The 25,908-nt window shown below is 44.3% G+C and overlaps 1 protein-coding gene across 1 annotated transcript in view; it reads left to right on the forward strand.

The window, feature by feature from the left end:
* LOC124788364 (shootin-1-like) overlaps positions 1 to 25,908 on the forward strand; it is a 291,408-nt gene that overhangs the window by 216,549 nt on the left and 48,951 nt on the right. The window contains exon 3 of the mRNA XM_047255628.1: positions 25,310 to 25,466. Within this exon, the coding sequence (XP_047111584.1) occupies positions 25,331 to 25,466 (136 nt within the window). The 5' untranslated portion in view covers positions 25,310 to 25,330. The remainder of the gene's footprint in view (positions 1 to 25,309; positions 25,467 to 25,908) is intronic.

Here is a 25,908-nt window from a genome sequence, read left to right on the forward strand (position 1 = left end):
ACCCATTTTCTTGGTTTTGCTGAGGCATCTGAACCTGTTCCAAGCTTTCTTTCTCGTTTATTTCTCTGATACGAGTCCCAAATATTCCTCCATCTGTTTTTGCACATTTCACCTAAAATTCCAATGAAAGATAAGTTTATTAACAATAAGCGTACGCTAGCTTCATTGCATTGTTTCAAGTTCTTGACAACAAGATAGGGTTACACCTTAAACATCTCTAGAATTTTGATTCTGAACGTCTACAGTATACACTGGCAGAAATGTGGAGGAAATAATGTCCATGCTTGTTCACAAAATTTCCCCAAATTATACTTGTCAGTTTCTCCCATGCAGAAACTTTTGGAACAAGCTAAGGCAACTTTCATAGCCGACTGAATCTTTATTCCCATCGAAATGAACTTCCATATTCTTGTATTCTGACAGCATACATCGTTATGGATGACATCAACATTTAATCTTGCCAAGCTGCACCCAAAAGATGACTCCAGGATTTACAAAAGACGAATTTCAATTGTGAACTGTGTCAGACCAGAAGGGCCTTGTAAAACAGTAGTGCACTTTTGGCACAAGTTTTTTGAGCACCATCTTCTACCAATGAATTGAAGTGAATGTGACAAATTACTTATTGCAGCATACTGTTTGCGCAATCTGTTGAGAAACGCCTTCCTCAAAAACGAACATCTATTGATTACAGAAAGCTGTACAACAATCTGGTGGTGGTTTTTCACAACTAGAAGGTATCATCAAGACACCAATCTACCGTTTACTTTCAAAGTGAAGGTATTGTAAAATGTAACTTTCTCGTTGTACTTTAGATTGTTCATTTTATAATGTATTTGCCGTTTTCAATTTTTATCGTCACAAAAAAGAGTAATGCGAAAATTGACCTTCAAGTTCATTTTCATCATTCTAATTCTACATCTGCATGGATTGTACTGATTTTCATAACTGGCCTGAAAAATTTGCATTAATGGGAAAATATTATATATTTCACTCACCTGCCAGTTTCAACTGTGCACCAATTTCTTCCCAAATTCTGTCTCTGAACATAGTGTCTCTATATTTAGGGTTCTTCAAATTGTAAAGGTAAGGCTGTTGCGAGACCAGCTCACAGAGCATCACATCCTGTGAGTGGCTCATTTCAGTTTTCCTTGACTGGCTCGACATCTTTCTCGCAGCCGTACGTCTTTGTGTCGTGCGACTTCCGTCGCAACACTGCTCACTGGTGTAGTGCTGCGACAGCTGCCGCAACCGTCGCGCGTCGCATCCCAAACTCGAACTGCGCATGCGCCAGCGGACAACCTCTGACGTCACGTAGCGACCCGTCGCAGTCGCTAGTGTGCGTCGCGTCTTGGACAACGTACCTTAAGTAGTTTTAAGTGCTAGGGGACTGATGACCTCGGAAGTTAAGTTCCATAGTGCTCAGAGCCATTTGAACCATTTGAGTTATCCAAACTAATGGTCCTCAGACTGAGGCCCGCGGGCTGCATGTGACCCTAATCAAATATTCGCGCGTCCTGTGGTCCTCACCCGTATTTTATAGTAATGTGCATCTGGAAAGTGACAGCCGAATCTAAAAATGTTAACAACGTTTAGATCATATGAAGAGTGCAGTTTTCTTGCTCAGTAACAAAAGTACTTCCAGGCAGCCATATTTTAAAACGTGGGATGTGAGAAGGGGAATGTTTTGTTGTTTATCTTCCAGTACTGACAACTCGCGGACATCCGCGACTCGATCCGATCACCTGCTTGGTACAAATTTTGACACGGAAATTACTTGGATTCCGGAATGCACGTTATAGAGACGGTCCTCTTCAAATGTGGTACTTATTAGATTCAACAAATATTAAATTAAAATAAAGCTGTTGTAATACAACGCAATGAGTAAAAGAAAAATGACATTCTGAACATTTATTAAACATTTGTGATAGTGTCTCTTTCCGCAGAATGCATTTGAATATAAGTACAAATATTAATCAATTAATCATACGCTCACCAAGGCAACACAACAACGCTTCGTCAGCCAATCACAATATCACAACCTCAGGTAACTAATGTAAGCAGCAATCTGAAACAGATAACAGTCGACACGAAGTGTTTCGAATGGTGCCAACATTTAAAGATCATTTCATGGTGGCCAACTGCCAACAAAGCGCGACCTTACCATAGGTAGTTTACTGGGGGTTCACCACATACTAATTCATGTAGGTTACCAATTAATGACACGATCAGCATAATGCTCCCGAGGCGCCACCCCATAGCGTCAGTACTAGCTCTTGAGCAAAAAAAGTTTGACGACCATTACCGTAAATAAAGCGCTTTGGTCGTAAACTGTGTGAAAGATTTCGCTACTGAAGCAGGTGAAAGAGATTGAGAAAGATGTTTAGAAACTTCATACTTGCTCATGGTCTCCCACTCGGCTGCATGTCCCGAGGTTCAAATGGTTCTTAGCACTATGGGACTTAACATCTGAGGTTATCAGTCCCCCTGAAGTCCGCAGCTTGTGGTCTTGCGGTAGCGTTCTCGCTCCCGCGCACGGGGTACCGGGTTCGATTCCCGGCGGGGTGAGGGATTTTCTCTGCCTCGTGATGACTGGGTGTTGTGTATTCTTCATCGTCATTGAACTGCAAGTCGCCGAAGTGGCATCAACTAAAAAGGACTTTCAATACGGCGGCCGAACTTTCCCGGCCAACAATGCCATACGATCATTTCATTTCATTTCAGTCCCCCAGACTTAGCACTACTTAAACGTAACTAACCTAGGAACACCGCACACATTCATGCCCGAGGCAGGATTCGAACCTGCGACCGTAGCAGCAGCGCGGTTCCGGACTGAAGCGCTCGGTCACAGCGGCCGGTTGTCCCGAGGTCCGCGCATGCTTGCCTGTTCGGGTCACAGCCGGGTTTCAGAGGTTGTTCTTATAAACAAAAATCTTTGACGTTAATTGCTGACCAAACTGATTGCCAAGCAAAGAAAACTGGAAGCGTAATTTTTGTCAGCAAATATATCTACTTTCTTCAGTCGTCATCTTCAGTTTAGATACGAATCGAAGAGTCGCACTTCATTACCCATGCTACCAAAATTCACTGTTCATCAGCAACTGTCAAGTGGCACTGTGTATTCCCGTTTAATAGGCACTGTGAAAAACGTCTTATTATCGCCATAAAACCTGAAAACTCCAGTAGGAAGACGAATGTCAATCATCGATAAGCACTGAAAGGAAATATTATTTACAAATACGCCGAAACATTCCCTTGAAGCCTGGTTCCACACAGTTAACGCAAATAAAAAATTTGTAAGTTCTTTTACTCGCATGAGATTTAATCCTGGATCATTCTCTATCCTCACCGAATCCAAGTTTGAGATAATCCATCTTGTGAATGTGATGGTAATGGGCAGGGACACTACGAATGTAGTCTGTGGACATCAGGTTAGGAATGTAGGTCTCACAGGAAGCGTACAAGGGATAAATCCCTGCAGTCGCACTATCCTCTGTGCCCTCGGCGGCTCAGATGGGTAGAGTGTCTGCCATGTAAGTAGGAGATCCCAGGTTCGAGTCCCGGTCGGGGCACACATTTTCAACTGTCCCAGTTGATGTAGGGTCTTAATTATCAATTTATTCTAAGAGAGCTGCATGCAAGATATCATCTTCATATAATTAATGTTATGGTCTGATGGTGATTCGTTATTAAAGAGGAGATCTGCATCCTTGAATATAAATGCAGATGCTAGGCAAGCCTGCAGTTTGCGTTGTATTTGACCACTAACGGCACTTGTGCAATGTCCTCAAATGGTTCAAATGGCTCTGAGCACTATGGGACTTAACATCTGAGGTCATCAGTCCCCTAGAACTTAGAACTACTTAAACCTAACTAACCTAAGGACATCACACACATCCATGCCCGAGGCAGGATTCGAACCTGCGACCGTAGCAGTCGAGCGGTTCCAGACTGAAGCGCCTAGGACCACTCGGCCACCCAGGCCGGCCCTGAAATGTCTTCAAAACATTGCAAGTGTCAGACGTGGTCATAACAATGTTCTGTGTAGGTGTGAGTCCACTATGTCGGTGCTCAGTGAATTCGAAAGTGGGCAGATTCGTTGTGCTCGAATAGTTGGTGCTTCCGTAACCTATTTGGTGTTTTAAGAGGCACCGTATCTCAGATGTAGACACTTAACGAGGAAGCGGAAAAACACCATCTGCTAAGTCACAACGCGGACTAAAATGTGTGTTGAGTGATCGTGCCAGATGGCCATTGACGAGAATTGTGACCAAAACGAATAGGCACTGCATAACTAAACGTCGCACTCATGTTCCCTGTCAGCACCAAAAAAACACCAAGGGACATCCATAAGCAGGGAAATGCAGGGCGAGACGGAACTACAAAACCAGTCACCAGTGATGCAAATGCCCTTAAGTCGTGGTGCCGAAGTCATTAAACGAACTTGGTGTGGGGTCGGTGATTATTTGGGCAGCCGTATCGTGGTATTTCATGGGCCCCATGGTTTCTTTTGCAAGGTCGCATTACAGCCAAAGATTAAATGACCATTCTGGCTAATAGGTCCATCTCGTAGCACAATGTTTGTTCCCCAATGGCGATGCTGTGTTCCGAGACAAGGACCCTTGTTCACACAGTTCATGTCATTGTTGTTGTTATGGTCTTCAGTCCTGAGACTGGTTTGATGCAGCTCTCCATGCTACTCTATCCTGTGCAAGCTTCTTCATCTCCCAGTACCTACTGCAGCCTACATCCTTCTGAATCTGCTTAGTGTATTCATCTCTTGGTCTCCCTCTACGGTTTTTACCCTCCACGCTGCCCTCCAATACTAAATTGGTGATCCCTCGATGTCTCAGAACATGTCCTACCAACCAATCCCTTCTTCTAGTCAAGTTGTGCCACAAGCTCCTCTTCTCCCCGATTCTATTCAATACCTCCTCATTGGTTATGTGATCTACCCATCTAATCTTCAGCATTCTTCTGTAGCAAGATAAACTCTACGATAGCAAGTACTCTCAGGTGTTTGACTAGAAGGTGATTTCACATCGCCCTTATTCTCTCGTTCTTGAGATTCAGAGTTTCGAGGGTTATGTTCTCCGTTCATAAACCTCAAACGGAACTCTTTCTTTAGAACTCTAAAGCGACATAAACTACCCAGACCGGAGATTCAAGTCAAATGAAATTCTTATCACAGTAAAAAAAGGCATTTACGATTTTTTATAATAATAAGAAAAATAAAAATTACGTCTTCTCGCTTTCATCGTATCGTGGGCCACGGAAAAGATACCGAAGTCTGAACAGCGCGACGGAGTTAACTGGGAAGAACAGTTATACGTTCGTATCAGTCCACGGGCTTGGCAGTTTACATTCGGCAGATAAATCCGCGCAGTTGCTGGAACTTCTTTGAAGTAACCGTCCGCCGCAGACGTGTAAGCGTTCCACTTCAGATAGGCTGATGCCGTCGACTGTAGTGGTGGTCCGTTTCTGCTAGACGCTGATATTGACGACAGCACTCTGTCACAGAAGAAATATACTGCTCTGAATATTATGACCTAAAAGCAAGACACAGATGATGGCAGAGAACCCAGCAACTATTTCAAATGCTGGTGGTAGAAGAAATTTTCTATTCTTGAATTCGGAAGAAATACTGATTGGTATGGCGTAGAGGTTGTAGGCACTGGACTCGTAATGGGAATGATCGGGACTCAAATCAACATTTAGCCATCCAGACGTACGTCTTTCGTAGTTTCCATACATATTGAGGGTTACAAAAGTTTTGGGGTATCTTTTGGGGTATCGGACTTCCTTTTGTCCGAAGTAGTGAACAACTCGACGTGGCATGGACTCAACAAGTCGTTGCAACTCCCCTACAGAAAAATTGAGTCATGTTGCCTCTATAGCCGTCCATAATTGGGAACGTGTTGCCGGTGCAGGATATATGCACCAACAGACCTCTCGAATATGTCCCTTAAATGTTCGATGGGGTTCATGTCGGGCTAAGTGGGTGGCCAAATCATTCGCTCGAATTGTCCAGAAAGTTCTCCAGATCAATGGCGAACAGTTGTGGCCCCGTGATATGACACATTGTCGACCTTAAAAAATCCATTGTTGTTTCGCAACATGAAGTCCATGAATGGCTGCAAATGGTCTACAAGTAACCGAACATAACCAGGATGCAATCCACTCCATGTAAACAAAGCCCACGCCATTATGGAGCCACCGCCAGCTCGCACAGTGCCTTGCTGACAACTTGGGTCAAATGGTTCAAATGGCTCTGAGCACTATGGGACTTAACTGAGGTCATCAGTCCCCTAGTCCGCCCCTGGTAGCTGAGTGGTCAGCGCGAAGGAATGTAATTCCTAACGGCCCGGGTTCGATTCCCGGCTGGGTCGGAGATTTTCTCCGCTCAGGGACTGGGTGTTGTGTTGTCCTTATCATCGTCATTTTCATCAACATTGACACGCAAGTCGCCAAAGTGGCGTCAACTCGAAAGACTTGCACCAGGCGAACGGTCTACCAGACGGGAGGCCCTAGCCTCACGGCGTTGCCATCAGTCCCCTAGAACTTAGAACTACTTAAACCTAACTAACCTAGGGACGTCACAAACATCGATGACCGAGGCAGGATTCGAACCTGCGACCTTAGCGGTCGCGCAGTTCCAGACTGTAGCGCCTAGAACCGCTCGGCCACCCCGGCCGGCTGACACTTTGGGCCCAGGCGTCATGGGATCTGCGCCACACTCGAATCCTACCATCAGCTCTTACCGACCGAAATCGGGACTCATCTGAACAGGTCACGGTTTTGCAGTCGTCTCGTGTCCAACCGATATGGTGGCGAGCACAGGAAAGGCGTTGCAGGCATCAATAATAATAATTAGATGTAGACTAATATTAAAAATTGGAGCTGCACCATTTCACTTCTGGTTCCCAAAAGTTATAGGCGCATCTGTTAGCATTGGCACTTCCGTCGATCTTCTGCTGCCATAGCTCATTTCGCCGCACTGTCCTTACGGATACGTTCGCTGTACGTCCCACATTGATTTCCGTAGTTATTTCACGCAGTGCTGCTTGTCTGTTAGCACTGACAACAGTTCGCAAAAGCCGATACTCGTGGTCGTTACGTGAAGGCGGTCGGCCACAGCGTTGTGCGCGATGAGAGGTAATGCCGGAAATTTTTGTATTGTCGGCAAACTCTTGACACTGTGGATCTTTCCGAAACGGAATGTCTCATGTGTCTAGCTCCAACTATAATTCCGTCTTCAAAGTCTGTTTGCGGCCATAATGACTTCGGAAACTGTTTCACATGAATGTTCTAATTGCAAATTACAGCTCCGCCAACCACAGCCGTTTTATACAGTACCTTGTGTTCGCGATGCTGCTGCCGTCTGTAAATGTGAATATCGCTAACCCATGACTCTCGTCACTTGTGGCAAAAGACTTTTCCTGAGAAAAGTCATCTACGGCTTGTACAAGCACGAGGCTTCAATTATGGGTGAAAGAATGTGAAAGGGAATCAAAAGTCAAGCGATTGAGAAAATATTGTAGATGTAGCGTATCCCCCGTATTATCCAATTATCCAATCTGTACATAGAGCAAGCAGTAACGGAAATCAAGGAGAAAAATGAAAAAATTAAAATCGAAAGAGAAGAAAAGAACCTTTAAGGCTTGCAGGCGACACTGTAATTCTGGCAGAGATGCAACGGATTTGGAAGAGCATTTGAACAAATTGGGAAGTATGCTGAAGAGAAGTTATAAGACGGACACCAACAAAAGTAAAACAAGGGTATTGGAAGCTAATCTAACCGAATCAGGCGTTGCTGAGGAAATTAGATAATAAGACACTAAAAGTAGAAGATGGGTTTTGCTATTTGGGGAGGAAATTAACAGATAATAGCGGAAGTAGAGAAGATATAAAATGCATACCGAAAATAGCAAGAAAAGTCTTCTGAAAACGAGAAATTTGTCAGCTTGATACATATATTTACGGGTTCGGAAGTCTTTTTGAACGTATTTGTCTGAAGTATGGCCTTGTTCGGAAGCGGAACGTGGACGATAAGCAGTTTAGACGAGAAGAGAATAGAAGCTTTTGAAAAGTGGTGCTACAGAACAATCCGGAAGGTTAGGTGAGTAGATCGTGTAAATGAGGAAGGACAGACTAAATCGAGTTGGGGAGAAAAGAAATTTCTTGCACGACGTGTCAGAAAGAAGTAATCGGTTAACAGGACGCGTTTTGGAGCATCAAGGAATGGTCAGCTTAACAAAGTAAGAAAGCGTGAAGGGTAAAATTTGTTGAGGGAAACGAAGACTTGAATACAGCAAGCAGGTTCACATGTATGTAGGCTGCATCAGATATGCAGACATGAAGAGGCTTGCACAGGACAGACTAGCGTGGAGTCTTCGTTACGAAGAACATAAAAACAACAGCACTCTTTCCAAATCCGAGGTTGTGCTCTGGATTGACTTCATCGTCGGCAGGACTTTAAACGTTTACATTATTTCTTTTGTCTTGTCGAAAGTGAAAAAAAAGTTAACTTTCTTATTATTATACCGACTGTCTTCAGGGAGATTTACTGGCTAGTAGTGCAGATTAGTTTTTGTAGATTAACAGGAAAATAGAAATTAATGGCTGCATTTTATTGTTGCCAGTGACGGGAGAACGTAAAGTACGTCAAGAATATGATAAACAAAACTAGGATAACGTTAACAGAGCTACAAAGGCAGGGTGTTTGGGCTAGAGACATACAAAAACATTTGTTCATATTTCAGTACCTATTAAGTTTTATAAGTTGATTTGTCCAACGTTGTACACAAGAGCTCAAACATTTTTATGCATTTTGGTACAGTTCAACGATGACACCGTTTGTAGGTCGACAGAAATCGAAACGGTGTTCCACTTTTCGCCACGTGTTCGTAAGAATCACAGGTGCGGCTGCTACGGTCGCAGATTCGAATCCTGCCTCGGGTATGTATGTGTGTCATGTCCTTAGGTTAGTTAGGTTTAAGTAGTTCTAAGTCTACGGGACTGATGTCCTCAGATGTTCAGTCCCATAGTGCTTAGAGCCATTTGAACCATGACAGTGTTACGGCCTCTACTGCGGCCTATGTGCGTTGTCTCAAATCCACATCTCGAACCGTTGTTTTGTAAACAATGTTCTCGATAAATCCTTATGCACCGAAATCCAACGGAGTCAGATCGGAACACAGAGGGGCCAAGCAATGGGGACTCTTCGCCTTCCGATACAACGTTCAGGAAACGTCTCATGGAAAAATGTGGTAACATCTCCATGATAGTGGGGAGGGGGGCACCATTCTGCTGGAAAATGACGTCAGGATGCATCTGCAGAAGTGCATAGTTCTCCAAATTGTCGAAGTGGATGTGACCTGTTACTGGTGCGCATGCGCCATGCGACTCAGTGCAGTTCATGAAACTGTGAGGGTCACATCTTCAAGAGCGTCTGTCGATTGCGTCGCAACCCAACAACATAAAATGTCGTGTTCTTTTGTTATAAGGATTCGTTTTTTGTATACCTCTAGCCCGGAGATCCTGTAGTATCGAGTTTATGAATGCTGCACAGCAACACGAAAGTGTGCATATTTAATTCAAAACGTTTTACTCTAAGATGGCGGGTCGATTAAACTGGAAACTAATAGGCTGTAGACACTGAACAACGGCTGGTTATGAGACACTTTACTATATGATGGACACAAGTTATCTCCAACCAAATCACGTAAACCTGTGCATCGCGGAAGTGTATGTGGAGCGGGTAAGCTGTAAGTCGCGAAGAAAATAATATGGGACAGTTTCTAAAATGAGACATCCGCAATGCTGCACAGGGAGCTAGCCCAAAGCACGCATATGAGAGCAACAAGCAGCAGAAAGGATCAAGCAAGGTGGAAAGGCTTGGCAAGAGATCAAGGGCACGGCACAGAACGGAGTGCAGTGGCGGAAGTCCCTAGAGGTCGTCTTGCTCTACGTAGGAGTTGCAGGACCTTCACTGATTGAAAAGCACCGCTTCGAGATTTTGCGTGAACTCACTGTGGGTTAAGGTTCAAATGGCTCTGAGCACTATGGGACTTAACTTCTGAGGTATCAGTCCCCTAGAACTTAGAACTACTTAAACCTAACTCACCTAAGGACACCACACACATCCATGTCCGAGGCAGGATTCGAACCAGCGACCGTAGCGGTCGCGCGGTTCCAGACTGTAGCGCCTAGAACCGCTCGGCCACCCTGACCGGCTGTGGGTTAAGGCAATAACGTAGGATGGTGAAACTTCCGTATCATTCGTTAATACAGGCTTGTTGTTGTTATTGTTGTGGAATATTTATGCCAGTCCATCCTGCGAAAGGCTCATATATCTGATTAACTACCGCAACCTACATCCATTCCAACGTGCTTACGGTAGGCAAGCCTTGGTCTCGCTGTATAATTTTTATACTTCCCACATTTCTTTGTGCATCAGTACGAGTGCTGTCAACCGATCCCTTCTTTTACTCGAGTGGTATCATAAATTTCTTTTCTCCGCAGTCCGACTCAGCGGATAGTGTTTGTTGTAATCTCAGGCTTTTTCTATGAAAAAATTCTAACCAGTCATTACTGAAAACAGTTTTTTTTCGTTAGCATATACCCCGTGTAGTTTGGGCTCCACTGTGCAAAACTTTCTGCAAATTTATTTTGCACTACCTGCAAGGTTGTCCGCATTTTCATTTAACTTTGCGGCCGGATGCCGTTTGTGTCGCAGCCGTTAGTTACCTAAAGGCTGTCAACGGGTTTTGTCAGACAACCCTCTACACGTATCAGCTAGTTTGTCAATGTAACCTCACTTTTGTAGCAGCTACCACAATCTCGGAAAGTATTTTGTCAGTACTGGGAATGGCTATCAGTGCAGACATAGCGTTTCTTTCTGACTTTAGCAAAGTGTATAAAGAAGAAAAAGAAAACAAGACGCTGGCCAAGGAATGGTTGAAACTGAGAAGGAAATGTACCCATGAAAAATTGCTAAAGGAAATATTTCGCTCAGAACCTGATGGTTGCATCATCTTTCTGCGAGAAAACAGTCAGACCTATAATAATTGACTTACTTCGCCCTAACATGACAAAAGGAGAAACAAGTATGCAAAAATTTATTCTCTTCAACTTGGTCCTCTAATGATAGTTCATTTAAATAGATAGGGGTACATCATTCGTGGAAGAAACCGGGAGAACTAAGATTTCTTTTTTTTTTTTTGTTGTTTTTTTTTTTTTTTTTTTTTTTTTTGTTTTATTGCACTCGCGCTTATTTGTTGGGCGTAAAATATTGATTCTCTTCTTAAACTCTTTCTGCGTAATATATGTCTGGGAAAGAAGCAACACCTCTACCATTTTGGTAACTGTGAGTGCTCTTTTGTTTTCATCCTTTATCGTAATTTCCGTAGGTATGCAAACTCATGGCATAGCGATATAAATTGTAATAAAACTTTGTTTCGCTAAACATGAACGGCGAAACACTGACCCATACAACCCACGCCACCTTGTCAAACATGCCGTTAATCAACATTTCCCTCAAGCACGTCAAACACGCGCTATGTTTGTCAATTACTTCAAACGGCGCCGAAACCGGTCAAATGTTTGACAAATCTAGTAAAGTTTGATAAATGGTTTGGTCGCATACGGGATGCACCACCTATCTGTAAATTATGTAAACTTTGTTGCATGTGTGTGATCGTACTTTAACTGCTTGTGTATGGGAGTTTCTGAGGTGAAAAAGTGGGGGCCAGCCCAGGATTTGCGTAAAGGAGCGTGGGAAACGGCCAAAAAACCACAGTTAGGCTGGGTGATGCACGGGCCATAATTGATCCGGGTCTGACACACTATCCTGTGTGCTGCGCGTTGCGGAATACACGAAGATAGATGAAGGAAAAAAGAAAAGAAACCTTGCCCTTAATGTAACGAAATTTATGGTTGTGCACATCACGAAACCTAAAAACGTGGAACCCTCTGACTTTCAGATTAACGGGATTAACGAGCCACAACTGGATTGTCATCTCATACAAATATTTAGGAATAACGGTGTGTAGACATGGTTCAGATGTCTCTGAGCACTATGGACTTAACATCTGAGGTCATACGTCCCTTAGAACGTAGAACTACTTAAACCTAACCAACCTAAAGACATCACACACATCCATGCCCGAGGCAGGATTCGAACCTGCGACCGTAGCAGTCTCGCGGTTCCGGACTGAAGCGCCTAGAACCGCACGGCCACCGCCGCCGGGTGTAGACATGTGAAGTGAAATGATCATATAGGCTAAACTGGAAATAAAGCAGTGGCAGGTTACGATTGATTGGTAGAATTCTGGGAAATTGTGGTTTGTTTACAAAAGAGAATATAAAATTCTGTTCTGGCTCGTACCCGGGTACAACTTAAGCGCATGGGACTTACGTCAGATTACGTTATATGCAAAAAGAAAGTGTGATAGAAATAGTCACAGGTTTACTTAACTAGCAAAAGAGTTTAACAGAAATGATAAAAAACTTTTAACTGACGGACCTGTAGAGTATAGAACATGAACATATTCAGCCAGTATAACCACTGAACTTTTAATCAAACTTAGACGTCACTAATTATAACTTTGAGCCGGCCGGAGTGGCCGTGCGGTTCTAGGCGCTACAGTCTGGAACCGCGTGACCGCTAGGGTCGCAGGTTCGAATCCTGTCTCGGGTATGGATGTGTGTGATGTTCTTAGGTTAGTTAGGTTTAAGTAGTTCTAAGTTCTAGGGGACTGATGACCTCAGAAGTTAAGTCCCATAGTGCTCAGAGCCATTTGAACCATTTTTATAACTTTGAACTTTGTAATGTGAACATGAGAAAGTGGAGGGGGTGGGGCAAGGGCACCCCATCAATAGTTTGTCGGGGGGGGGGGGGGGGGGGGGGGGCTCGACCGTGGGGTATGGAGAATTTTCAATATTTTGGAAGACGAATGATGATTTGTAAGTAGCCATAAGAAAGTTCCATTTGCGACTCAGCTAAAAACCTGCGCAATAGTGACTTTAAAGGAAAAACACCTGACTACACTGTATTTTTTCCTTTCCTTGAGTGCTAGGGGGCGGCCCTTCCCCTCGGGTATGGTCGCCCTTGGGGAGGAGAGAGAAAACTACTGTCAGATTAGAAATACGAAAGGAATACAAACGACGAAAACACGAAATAACAGAAGCAAAATATGAAATTTAGCTTTCAGATATTTCTGCAATGCATTTCGAAGGGTGTTCATGAAGTTTTAACTTTGACTTCGAAAAGAATTTAGTTGTGAAATCAATTTTTTGTTTGTTTGCTGGTACGTTTCTCCATTCCTGGGCCACAGTATCGCAGCACGCCGCTGAATCAGGTTAGTCCAGACGGCAAAATAAATCACATAGATTGGCCTACCACAGCTGCAACATTTCCAGTGCTGCCGGAAACAAACTGCCGCACGATACTTCACTTTATCAACTGTTTGTGCCATTTTGTTTTGGCGCATGTAGCAGCGTGCCATGGAACTGCGGCGCAGTGATTTCATTGTGTACAAGGACAGCAGATATGAAAAAAAACGTAACACTATTATTTCGAGGTGATAATTGCATCTTTATCACTTTCCCTTGTACTTATGCAATACGATTCTGTGACGGAAATGGTGCCCGCGCTATTCTTATAAACAGGCCTGCATGAAACAAAACATTTTCCATGTACATTACGCCATTGCCGAATTCCCAGCGTCCACTCTGTAGAATCCATTGGCAGACTCTGGCACATGGTGCACATCAAGGAGTCAGTGGCGGGAAAGAGCTCTGGAACAGAGGAGGCTCTGTTTACGTCATGCAGGCGGTTCAGAGACTGGTGGAGGGTGGTGCAGCTGGAGAGGTTGGCGTTAATTTCCCGTGCAGAACTGGCTGTCGTCAGCGTTCGCGTCACCCACTGCCACGCACCAGCACAGCTAGCGAGAACTCTCATGCTCATCGTTTACATCAGGGATAGTCAACTCCTTTTACCTGCGGCCCACTTCTGCGTGTCTGATAGCAGTAGAATTTTCTAACCGCTTTCTTAGTAATGTTGGTTTAAAAATGGCTCTGATCACTATGGGACTTAACTTCTGAGGTCATCAGTCCCCTAGAACTTAGAACTACTTAAACCTAACTAACCTAAGGACATCACACACATCCATGCCCGAAGCAGGATTCGAACCTGCGACCGTAGCAGTCGCGCGGTTCCGGACTGAAGCGCCTAGAACCGCTCGGCCACCATGGCCGGCAGCTGCTTTCACGTAGGGTATTTCTTCATTGATACGTCGGGAAAACAACAAGTTTCACGTATTGAATCCTGACTGAATACGAGTGGTCACTTGTATTTATTCACAAAAAATACAACGTGAGATTGCAGTGACGTATTATGTGGTGGTTATTAATTTCAAAAAAATAAGATAAAGTACTCGCAGTAAACAGGAAGATTTTGTATATCCGCACCCAGCGAAACTGCTGAATCTTAAAAAAAAGGGAAAAATTAGCATTTAAACTCTGATTATTACCCACTGAAGCTACTTACGTACGTTAAAGCTGTTTCGCATTTGATGTCTCAGAGAGTTCCTGATGTCTGCAGTAACACGTGCGAAGCACTTCAAGAACTATATTAAATAAAATATGAGGAAGTCAATGTCAATAAAGTGTGTGATCAATGAAATACGAATATATATACACAACTTCCCACATAAGCTACGTGATAAAATCTATTGTGAAGTTTGTTAGAGGCCAGGTAGCGTGACAGCGGGACAATGGTTTTCATGAAGTCAGTTGCTACATCAAAAACTTCTAAAATAACAGTGATACATCAGCCATGCAACTGCAGCTATAGTGAACGTAGCAACGTGAATGAGTGGTCTTCCGTATATTTTTCATTTGAATCAGCGTAAAATACATAATAGTAGGTTTTTATTTTCAAGGAAATTTATTGTTCTGTTACCTTTTTATAAAAATAAACACATAGGTTCTGGTTACTCACTCTGTTTCTGTCTGATGAAAGAATCCAATGATTTTATCGTCTTCCTCACGCCTTCGGCAATTATCTAACAGTCCTAATTGTTTTTGTCCGGCAAATATGCTGTGTATGTTATGCTGTTTTGTTACCATTTATTTATACGATTTTTCGTGTGAGGGGCATATTTGTACGATATTTGCCTTAAATTTGATATATGTTCCCCATTTTGTATTTGCCGTTTCCGGTGGGAGAGTATTCACAGCCCTGATATTTACCTGACAGCTGAGGGAACCTCCGTGAAACCTTAGCTGGGGCATATCGTTGATTATGTCCTTTATTGTTTAATTTGCTGTGCTTCTAGGTATTCTTGCAGATTTCTTTCGTGTGCAATCACTTCGAAGTTTCTCTGTTTCCGTCTTGTGGGCTACTATCGCTATTATGTGTGGAGGATTTAGGTATTTATATCTTGCAAATTTCAGTTCTATATGAGTGTTTGTGATTTGTAGATTAATTATTGTTTTGGTTTGAACTGTGTCTCCGGCATATTTGGTAGTCTATTTTACTATCTTTTCCTCCATCGCTTCAGTTTTGAGCGTTGTATGTAATTTTGCAGTTGGTGAGTATGGAAGTCATCCTACAGAGCGTAGCGTTCTTCTGCCTGCATATTTAATTTATTGCATCGTGTATCGTGTCCGATCCTGCTTGCGACATGTATTCGAGTATGGCCCTGATCTATTAGAGTATGGCCCTGATCAGAATATACTAAACAAACAGAGTGCTTTCTGTAGCAATTCCTTCATTTCTGTGCTATAGGAATTTTACTTTGCCGAGTTTAGAGTCTGATACTGCATTTTCTGTTTTTTGGCTGGTATTGGTTTAGTTCGATCAGTTGACATTTTAAAGTTTTGCTTGGTTACATTCTTTTCCTCCGTAATTTTATTTCAACATTGTCTGAGTCCCGTGGTTTGCATTGGGTTAGATGCCTGTGTCGTGTTTAGTAATTGTAACTTCATTGGGTTTAGCCACACGCGTCATTTCGCCCTCCATGCTTCTAGTATTTTTATATACTCGTACTTATTTGTCTCGGTACATATAATGTAGATGGTTGCTGCACGACATCAGACAGCCAGGGTATAAGACTAGTTCTTGGCTTAATTCTGTTTGGCAATATCTGCGGTATATACCGTTCTACAGGAGGGGGCAATTTAATTGCTCCTCATGGCAATCCTGCTTGTGTTCGGGATAGTGGTTTCCAACTTGTATTTTTTGAGGTTCTGCATTTTATTATTGGCAGTTTCTTTGGGTATTCCGAAAAGAGTAAGTTTATAGAACAGTCCTGTGTGCCAAACTTTAGTAAAGACAACGTGCCCTCCGAATCTTTCGCGGTGGCATGCCTGAATAAAATCTTTAGGGTTTTTCGCAATCGTCAGAAGTAAAAACGAGTGACTGCCGTGGCTGGCAGGGTGTTCCTCTTAAATAGGCGCGTTAGCGGCGTCTGGAGCCTTCCAGAGAGGGCCGCAGCGTGGAAAGGCAAATTGGGCACCTCATACGAGTAGCAGCTTGGGCTGGCCGCGGGACCAGTGATGACGTCAGGTGGTGCGAGTAGCCTGCACCACGTTTGAAACTGACGCTCCCACCTCCCTGCAAGCGTCGAGCATTCGTCTCTGCTTCCGCTCGATATCCAAATCGCCCCCCCCCCCCCTATGTCCTACTAAGTGTGTTTTTATTAAAGACTCTATATGAAGGGTGTTTTGATACTGGAGTGGGAACTGGAGGGGAGAAGAAGAAGAGGACGACCTATGACCTCATGGATCCAAAATGTACAGCGCACAATGAGGAGAATGGGGGCAGAGGAAGAGGACACACAAGATCGAAACACCTGGAGGAATATTTTGAAAATATAGTTTAAGAACGTTTATTCTTTGTATTGTAATTTCCGAGTAAATTATTATGTTGTAGATAAGCCTCTGTAATGAGGAAAAGCTCAAAATAATAATAATAATAATAATAATAATAATAATAATAATGCCTACCAACAATATACAAAATATTAACTTCAGTCATTACACAGAACTTAATGACACATACAACACGGAACAAAATTATAAATGAAGAACAAAAAGGCTGTTGCAAAGGAGCACGAGGATGTAAAGAGCAACTGATAATAGATGCAGAGGTGACATACCAAGCTAAAACTAAACAAAGGTCGCTACACTACGCATACATTGATTACCAAAAAGCCTTTGATAGTGTACCCCACTCATGGTTACAACAAATATTGGAAATATACAAAGTAGATCCTAAATTGATACAGTTCCTAAAAATAGTAATGAAAATTGGAAAACCACACTTAATATCCAAACAAATTCAAATACTATCACATCACAGCCAATACAGATTAAGCGTGGAATATACCAAGGAGACTCATTAAGTCCTTTCTGGTTCTGCCTTGCTCTGAACTCAGTATCCAACATGCTAAATAATACAAATTATGGATACAATATTACTGGAACATACCAACACAAAATCACACATTTGCTACACATGGATGATCTAAAACTACTGGCAGCAACAAATCAAACAACTCAACCAATTACTAAAGATAACAGAAGTATTCAGCAATGATATAAATATGGCTTTTGGAACAGACAAATGTAAGAAAAATAGCATAGTCAAGGGAAAACACACTAAACAAGAAGATTACATATTGGATAACCACAGCGACTGCATAGAAGCAATGGAAAAAACAGGTGCCTATAAATATCTGGGATACAGACAAAAAATAGGAATAGATTATTTAATACAAATATTAAAGAAGAACTAAAAGAACAATATAGACAAAGACTAACAAAAATACTGAAAACAGAACTGAAAGCAAGAAACAAGACAAAAGCTATAAATACTTATGCTATACCAATATTCACCTACTCATTTGGAGTAGTGAAATGGAATAACACAGACCTAGAAGCACTCAATACACTTACACGATCACAATGCCACAAATATAGAATACATCACATACATTCAGCAACAGAAAGATTCACATTAAGCAGAAAGGAAGGAGGAAGGGGATTTATCGACATAAAAAACCTACATTATGGACAGGTAGACAATTTAAGAAAATTCTTTCTAGAACGAGCAGAAACTAGCAAAATACACAAAGCAATCACACATATAAATACATCGGCTACACCACTACAATTTCATAACCACCTATACAACCCTTTAGATCACATAAAATCAACAGATACGAAGAAAGTAAATTGGAAAAAGAAAACACTACATGGCAAGCACCCGTATCATCTAACACAGCCACACATCGATCAAGGCGCATCCTACACATGGCTAAGAAAAGGCAATATATACAGTGAGACGGAAGGATTCATGATTGCAATACAGGATCAAACAATAAACACCAGATATTACAGCAAGCATATTATTAAAGATCCCAATAGCACAACAGATAAATGCTGACTTTGCAAACAACAAATAGAAACAGTAGATCACATCACAAGCGGATGTACAATACTATCAAATACAGAATACCCCAGAAGACATGACAGTGTAGCAAAAATAATACATCAACAACTTGCCATACAACATAAAGTAATAAAACAACACGTTCCCACATACAAGTATGCACCACAAAATGTATTGGAGAATGATGAATATAAATTATACTGGAACAGAACCATTATAACAGATAAAACAACACCACATAACAAACCTAACATCATTCTCACCAGTAAAAAGAAGAAATTAACACAACTAATCGAAATATCCATACCAAATACAAGAAATATACAGAAGAAAACAGGAGAAAAAATTGATAAATACATCCAACTGGCTGAGGAAGTCAAGGACATGTGGTATCAGGATAAAGTTGACATTATACCGATTATACTATCAACTACAGGAGTTATACCACACAATATCCACCAGTACATCAACGCACTACAGCTACATCCAAACTTATATATACAACTACAGAAATCTGTAATTATTGATACTTGTTCAATTACCCGGAAGTTCCTAAATGCAATGTAACATATACCGTACAGTTAAAAGGAAGTCACACTTGGTCAAGATCCGCGTCACTTTCCATTTTTAACCAGACATGACGTCTGAGAAAGAAAAGAAATAATAATAAATGAAGGGTGTTCAAAAGATAAGGTACGAATCAACACTGTGGATGTAATTGAAGTCTTTATTCAAAGTTAATCACCAGGTGCCTGAGCGCAACGATCCCACTGTGTCACGAGCCGAAGGATTCCCTGTTCACAGCATTCCTGTCACTGTGACTGGAAGCAGTCCTCCGCTGTGCTCTTCAGTTCGTCGTCCGAATTTAAGCGCCTCCATATCAAATTTTTTTTTTTAGCGAACCAAACGCATGAAAGTCCCAGGGCGACACGTCCGAGCTGTAATGTGGAGCTCAAGCTGCTCCCGCTTGAACTTGGCCATTACACTGCGTGTGACCGTGGATACAGTGGATATGCGCTACCGTGCAGCAGAATCACTCCTTTCGTGAGCAGCTCAGGCCGTTTGCCCTTGATGGACTTAAACAGTACGTAGGCTACGGAGTGTCTCTCAGTACACGTCACTGTTAATACACTCCTGGAAATGGAAAAAAGAACACATTGACACCGGTGTGTCAGACCCACCATACTTGCTCCTGACACTGCGAGAGGGCTGTACAAGCAATGATCACACGCACGGCACAGCGGACACACCAGGAACCGCGGTGTTGGCCGTCGAATGGCGCTAGCTGCGCAGCATTTGTGCACCGCCGCCGTCAGTGTCAGCCAGTTTGCCGTGGCATACGGAGTTCCATCGCAGTCTTTAACACTGGTAGCATGCCGCGACAGCGTGGACGTGACCCGTATGAGCAGTTGACGGACTTTGAGCGAGGGCGTATAGTGGGCATGCGGGAGGCCGGGTGGACGTACCGCCGAATTGCTCAACACGTGGGGCGTGAGGTCTCCACAGTACATCGATGTTGTCGCCAGTGGTCGGCGGAAGGTGCACGTGCCCGTCGACCTGGGACCGGACCGCAGCGACGCACGGATGCACGCCAAGACCGTAGGATCCTACGCAGTGCCGTAGGGGACCGCACCGCCACTTCCCAGCAAATTAGGGACACTGTTGCTCCTGGGGTATCGGCGAGGACCATTCGCAACCGTCTCCATGAAGCTGGGCTACGGTCCCGCACACCGTTAGGCCGTCTTCCGCTCACGCCCCAACACCGTGCAGCCCGCTTCCAGTAGTGTCGCGACAGGCGTGAATGGAGGGACGAATGGAGACGTGTCGTCTTCAGCGATGAGAGTCGCTTCTGCCTTGGTGCCAATGATGGTCGTATGCGTGTTTGGCGCCGTGCAGGTGAGCGCCACAATCAGGACTGCATACGACCGAGGCACACAGGGCCAACACCCGGCATCATGGTGTGTGGAGCGATCTCCTACACTGGCCGTACACCACTGGTGATCGTCGAGGGGACACTGAATAGTCCACGGTACATCCAAACCGTCATCGAACCCATCGTTCTACCATTCCTAGACCGGCAAGGGAACTTGCTGTTCCAACAGGACAATGCACGTCCGCATGTATCCCGTGCCACCCAACGTGCTCTAGAAGGTGTAAGTCAACTTCCCTGGCCAGCAAGATCTCCGGATCTGTCCCCCATTGAGCATGTTTGGGACTGGATGAAGCGTCGTCTCACGCGGTCTGCACGTCCAGCACGAACGCTGGTCCAACTGAGGCGCCAGGTGGAAATGGCATGGCAAGCCGTTCCACAGGACTACATCCAGCATCTCTACGATCGTCTCCATGGGAGAATAGCAGCCTGCATTGCTGCGAAAGGTGGATATACACTGTACTAGTGCCGACATTGTGCATGCTCTGTTGCCTGTGTCTATGTGCCTGTGGTTCTGTCGGTGTGATCATGTGATGTATCTGACCCCAGGAATGTGTCAATAAGGTTTCCCCTTCCTGGGACAATGAATTCACGGTGTTCTTATTTCAATTTCCAGGAGTGTAGTTTTTCCGTGCTCGAGAAATTCGATTACAGTCGGACCTTGGACGTCGAAAATGACAATGAGCATCACTGGCACAGCTTTGAATTTTTTAGGGCGGGGGCAGGGGGGGGGGGGGGGGATGACTACGCATTCTTCCACTGCCTAGATGTCTCGCTACGTTATCATAAAGCGGTATATGCAAATTTCAACCGGTTTGGTTGTTACGATGTTACGTACCTTTCATTTGAACACTCTTGGTATTGGGTTGATGCACAAGTTCGTGCCGTTTTTCCATAAGTTCAGAACACCCAAGAGATACAAATTAGAGAGACTTTAGTCATCTATGATATATTCTCATTCACTATTTACAACTGTCTGCCAACGCTGGAGTAACTTTCGACTCAGCGACTGCGGAAACCACGTGATTTTCAGGCGATAAACTCGTCGAGCCATGTTCGGAGTGCATCTTCATCCGGAAAGGTAGTTCCTTGAAGGTTCTTCGATAGACAGCGGAAAAGGTGAAAATCTGAGGGCGCCAGATCAGGTGACTAAGAGATGACTTCCCAACTCCTGTATAGTGTTTTTTGTCTGTCTACCAGAATGCGGATGGGCGTTATCGTGGACTGGCATCACTTCTTGTAGTGCTGGTCGTTGCTCTTGGATTGCTTGTGTAAGATGTCTCAGTTGTTGACATTAAATATCAGCAGTTATGGTTACACTCAGGGACGCAATTCGTAGTACACCACACCGGCGTTGTTCCACCAGATGCGTAACATTATCTTTTGTGGATACGCACAGTTCTTTGTACGGGGAATTGCTACTTTGTTCGGTTTCAACAATTCTTTTTCTTTCTCGTCACCATTGAGGCTACAGGATAAAAATAGTTGGCGTTGTTCACGAGCCTATTGACGAGCGAGCAGAGGTGCACATGTGGCCATCCGCTTAGTTCTGTGATTTAGGCTTAGAGCACACACACACACACACATCCGATTTTTGAACCTTCCCCATTGCATGCAAATATCGCACGATGGTGGAATGATCGCAGTTCATCACATTTGTCAGTTCTCGAGTACACTGACGTGGGATCATCGTGGATTAATGCGTTTAGACTACCTCCATCAAACTCCTAATGACTTCCTGAACGTGGAGAGTCACTAATGTCAAAACTATCCTCCTTAAAACGAGAAAACCATTTCCTTGCTGTGCTGTGTCCAATGGCATTATCCCCATATAAGCCACAAATGTATGTGGATGCCTCCGCTGCTGTCCCCCTCTATTGAACTCGAAAGAGAATATGTCGGAAATGTTCCGGTTTCTTTACTTGGCACTCCGTTTCCTAGCGTCCACAACTCCACTCACTATCTCGAAACGACAGAATGACTATATGTAAACTACAATAGGAACAATAAACTACAAATAAAAATGATAATCGATAAATGAACCCATAAAAATCGGAATACCAACATACAAAAGGAAACCGCTACGAACTTTTGCACCAACCCGATACTCTGAAGAGCCAAAGAAACCGGTACACCTGCCTAAATCGTGTAGGGCCCCCGCGAGCACGCGGGAGTGCCGCAACACGACATGGCACGGGCTCGACTAATGTCTGGAGTACTACTGGAGGGAACTGACACCATGAATCGTGCTGGGCTGCCCATAAATCCGTAAGAGTACGAGTGGTGGAGATATCTTCTGAACATCACGTTGTAAGGCATCCCAGATATGCTCGGTAATGTTCATGTTACGGGAGTTTGGTGGCCATCGGAAGTGTTTAAACTCAGTAGAATGTCCTTGGAGCCACTGTGGAGCAATTCTGGACGTGTGGGGTGCCGCATGGTCCTGCCGGAACAGCCCAAGCATGTCGGAATGCACAATGGACATGAATGGATGCAGGTGATAAGACAGGATGCTTAAGTACGTGTCATCTGTCAGCATCGTATCTATACGTATCAGAGGTCCCATATCACTTCAGCTGCACACGCCCCATACCATTACAGAGCCACCACCATCTTGATCTGTCCTCTGCTGATATGCAGGGCCCATGGATTCATGAGGTTGTCTCCATACCCGCACACGTCCATCCGCTCGATACGAGACTCGTCCTACCAGGCAACCGTTTCTAGTCATCAACAGTCCAAAGTCGGTGTTGACGGGACCAGGCGAGGCGTAAAGCTTTGTGTCGTGCAGTCACCAAAGGTATACGAATGGGCTTTCGGCTCCGAAAGCCCATATCGATGATGTTTCGTTGAAGGGTTCGCACGCTGACACTTGTTGATGCCTCAACATTGCGAAAGGGTTGGACGTCTGTGACGCTGAACGATTCCGTTCAGCCGGCCGGTGTGGCCGAGCGGTTCTAGGCGCTTCAGTCTGGAACCGCGCGACCGCTACGGTCGCAGGTCCGAATCCTGCCTCGGGCGTGGATGTGTGTGATGTCCTTAGGGTAGTTAGGTTTAAGTAGTTCTAAGTTCTAGGGGACTGATGACCTCAGAAATTAAGTCCCATAGTGCTCAGAGCCATTTTGATTCCGTTCAGTCGCCGTTGGTCGCGTCCTTGCAGGATCCTTTTCCGGCCGCAGCGATGTCGCAGATTTGATGTTTTACCGGATTCCTGATGTCCATTGTACACTCGTGAAATGGTCGTACGGGAAAATCCTCACTTCATCGCTGCCTCGGATATGCTGTGTCTCATCGTTCGTGCGCCGATTATAACACCAGGTACAAATTCATTTAAATCTTGATAACTCGCCATTGTAGCCGCAGTGACCGATGTAACAACTGCGCCAGACACTTGTTGTCTTATACAGGGTGGTCGGAAATTCCCGTTACAAACTTCTAGGACATGTAGAGGGTAGTGAGTAAATAACATTTTGAATAATAACCCGTGTCCGGAAACGTATCGTTTCCGTTCAACGACAGTTTCAATCCAGATGATTATCTCGTTCACACCCCGTGAGGAATGTACTAAGGCGTGACCCAGTACAATTGTTGCAATCCATTTGAAAAGAATACTGACTCGTTCCGTTATTACTTACGCATTTGTATTACAACTTACACCGTATGGTTTACATTAGTCGACAACAAGAAGAACCCAGCATCTGCGGCACTAGCCGCAACGTACCGATGCATTACAACAGCGGCTCGATATGGCGACCACTAACGTTGTTACACACATGTATCTCCGAAGCATGTTCTGCTACACTCTCTTCATCCCACCTGGTGTATCTTCAATGTCTTGTGCAGCGGCCAGAACTCGTGCCAGCAGATCTTCCTCTGTCTCTACAGGTGTCTCATAAATTAGGCTCTTTGGATATAATTGGAAGGAGAAACAGCATTGGTCGTATTTTTTGTTTTATTATCCGCAAAATCGATTTTCGGTCACTTAGTGACCATCCTCAGTGCTCTGAGCTTGTTGATACCAGTGCCTACCAATTTTAATTGTATATTACAGCACTGAGGATGGTCACTAAGCGACTGAAAATCGATTTTGCGGATAATAAAACAAAAAAAATACGACCAATGCTGTTTCTCCTTCCAATTATATCCATTATCTGGTCGTGGTGCACAGAACACTCCATGGAGTCGCCAATCAATAATTAGGCTCTTCATACGATCCCACAAGAAGTAGTCGATAGGGGTTAAATCCAGCGATCTTGGCGACCACACGGTTGGACCACCACGGCCTATCCATCTTTCACCATACCGACTGTTGAGATGTCTCCGGAATGGCACAACTTCCAAGAGCGGGTCCATTACGTGTCGTAGGAAGACTAAGTATGCGGGACACGTAAGCTTGGATGGAATGAGGTATGGTCCAATCACATGACCGTCCAGAATACCTGCCCACACGTTAATTCCAAACCTGTCTTGAAATCCCTGAACATGCGTGGCATGAGGGTCTTCGTCCGCTCAGACATGGCTATTTAGAGCATTCAGAACATAATCCCTTGTGAAGCTACATTCAGCTGTGAAGAGAACTCGACGTGGAAACAGGGGCGCGTCGATGCAACGTTGCAGGAACCATGTGCAGAAGGCGACGCGTTGTAGAAAAGTCTGCTGGACCCATAGCGTGTACCCTTTGTAAGTGGTACGGATGTGATTGTTGCTCGTGCAGGACGTCCAAGACGGTGCTGTGACTTCAGTGTATATGGAGCAGTAAGACTGTTGCTGTGTCGCCAGGGTTCAGCGCTTCTGTGCTCGTACTTACTAATTTAAGTATGGTGTCTGCGACTTTTTTTTTTTTCGGAAGCCCGTCTGTTGTGTATCCGAGGGGAAGGAGGTTCGTGTACAGTGTAATGTAGCCTCGGATGGTGTTGCAGGTCCGGCGCCCCGCCGCCACCATGCCGACGTCGCACATACCGCGCTACACGTCGACGTCGTCGGTGTCGCTGCGTCTCGGCACGCCCACGGCCGCGAGCACGCCCACCACGGAGGCCGAGCGTCGCCGCAGGATCGCCGCCGTCGATTCGCAGCGCAGTGAGTACCTCTCTCTCTCTCTCTCTCTCTCTCTCTCTCTCTCTCTCTGTGTGTGTGTGTGTGTGTGTGTGTGTGTGTGTGAGTGAGTGTGTGCGCGCGCGTCGTGCGCCCCTGCCATCAGTCTTCTGACTGGTATGATGTGGCTTGCCAGTACTTCCTCCCCTGTGTCCATGTCTCCAGAGAGAAGCACTTACGCGCAACATTCTCGATTAGTTTTTTTAAATATGTGTAGCTGTCCAGGAAAGCATCCCCACTTAGTTGAGTCGCAATATTTTCTAGTTTCACTTCACTATACTCAATGTTTCACCTGTATGTTTACAGTCTTAGACACCTAAATCAGTCACAACCATTTGATGAGTGATTCAAATCGATATTTTTATTAAGAGAATTTTATTTGCTGCATATAAAAATAAATATAGAAGGTGGGGGATAATTAACTCCC

This window comes from Schistocerca piceifrons, chromosome 3 (assembly GCF_021461385.2).
Source record: "Schistocerca piceifrons isolate TAMUIC-IGC-003096 chromosome 3, iqSchPice1.1, whole genome shotgun sequence".
NCBI lineage: Eukaryota > Metazoa > Arthropoda > Insecta > Orthoptera > Acrididae > Schistocerca > Schistocerca piceifrons.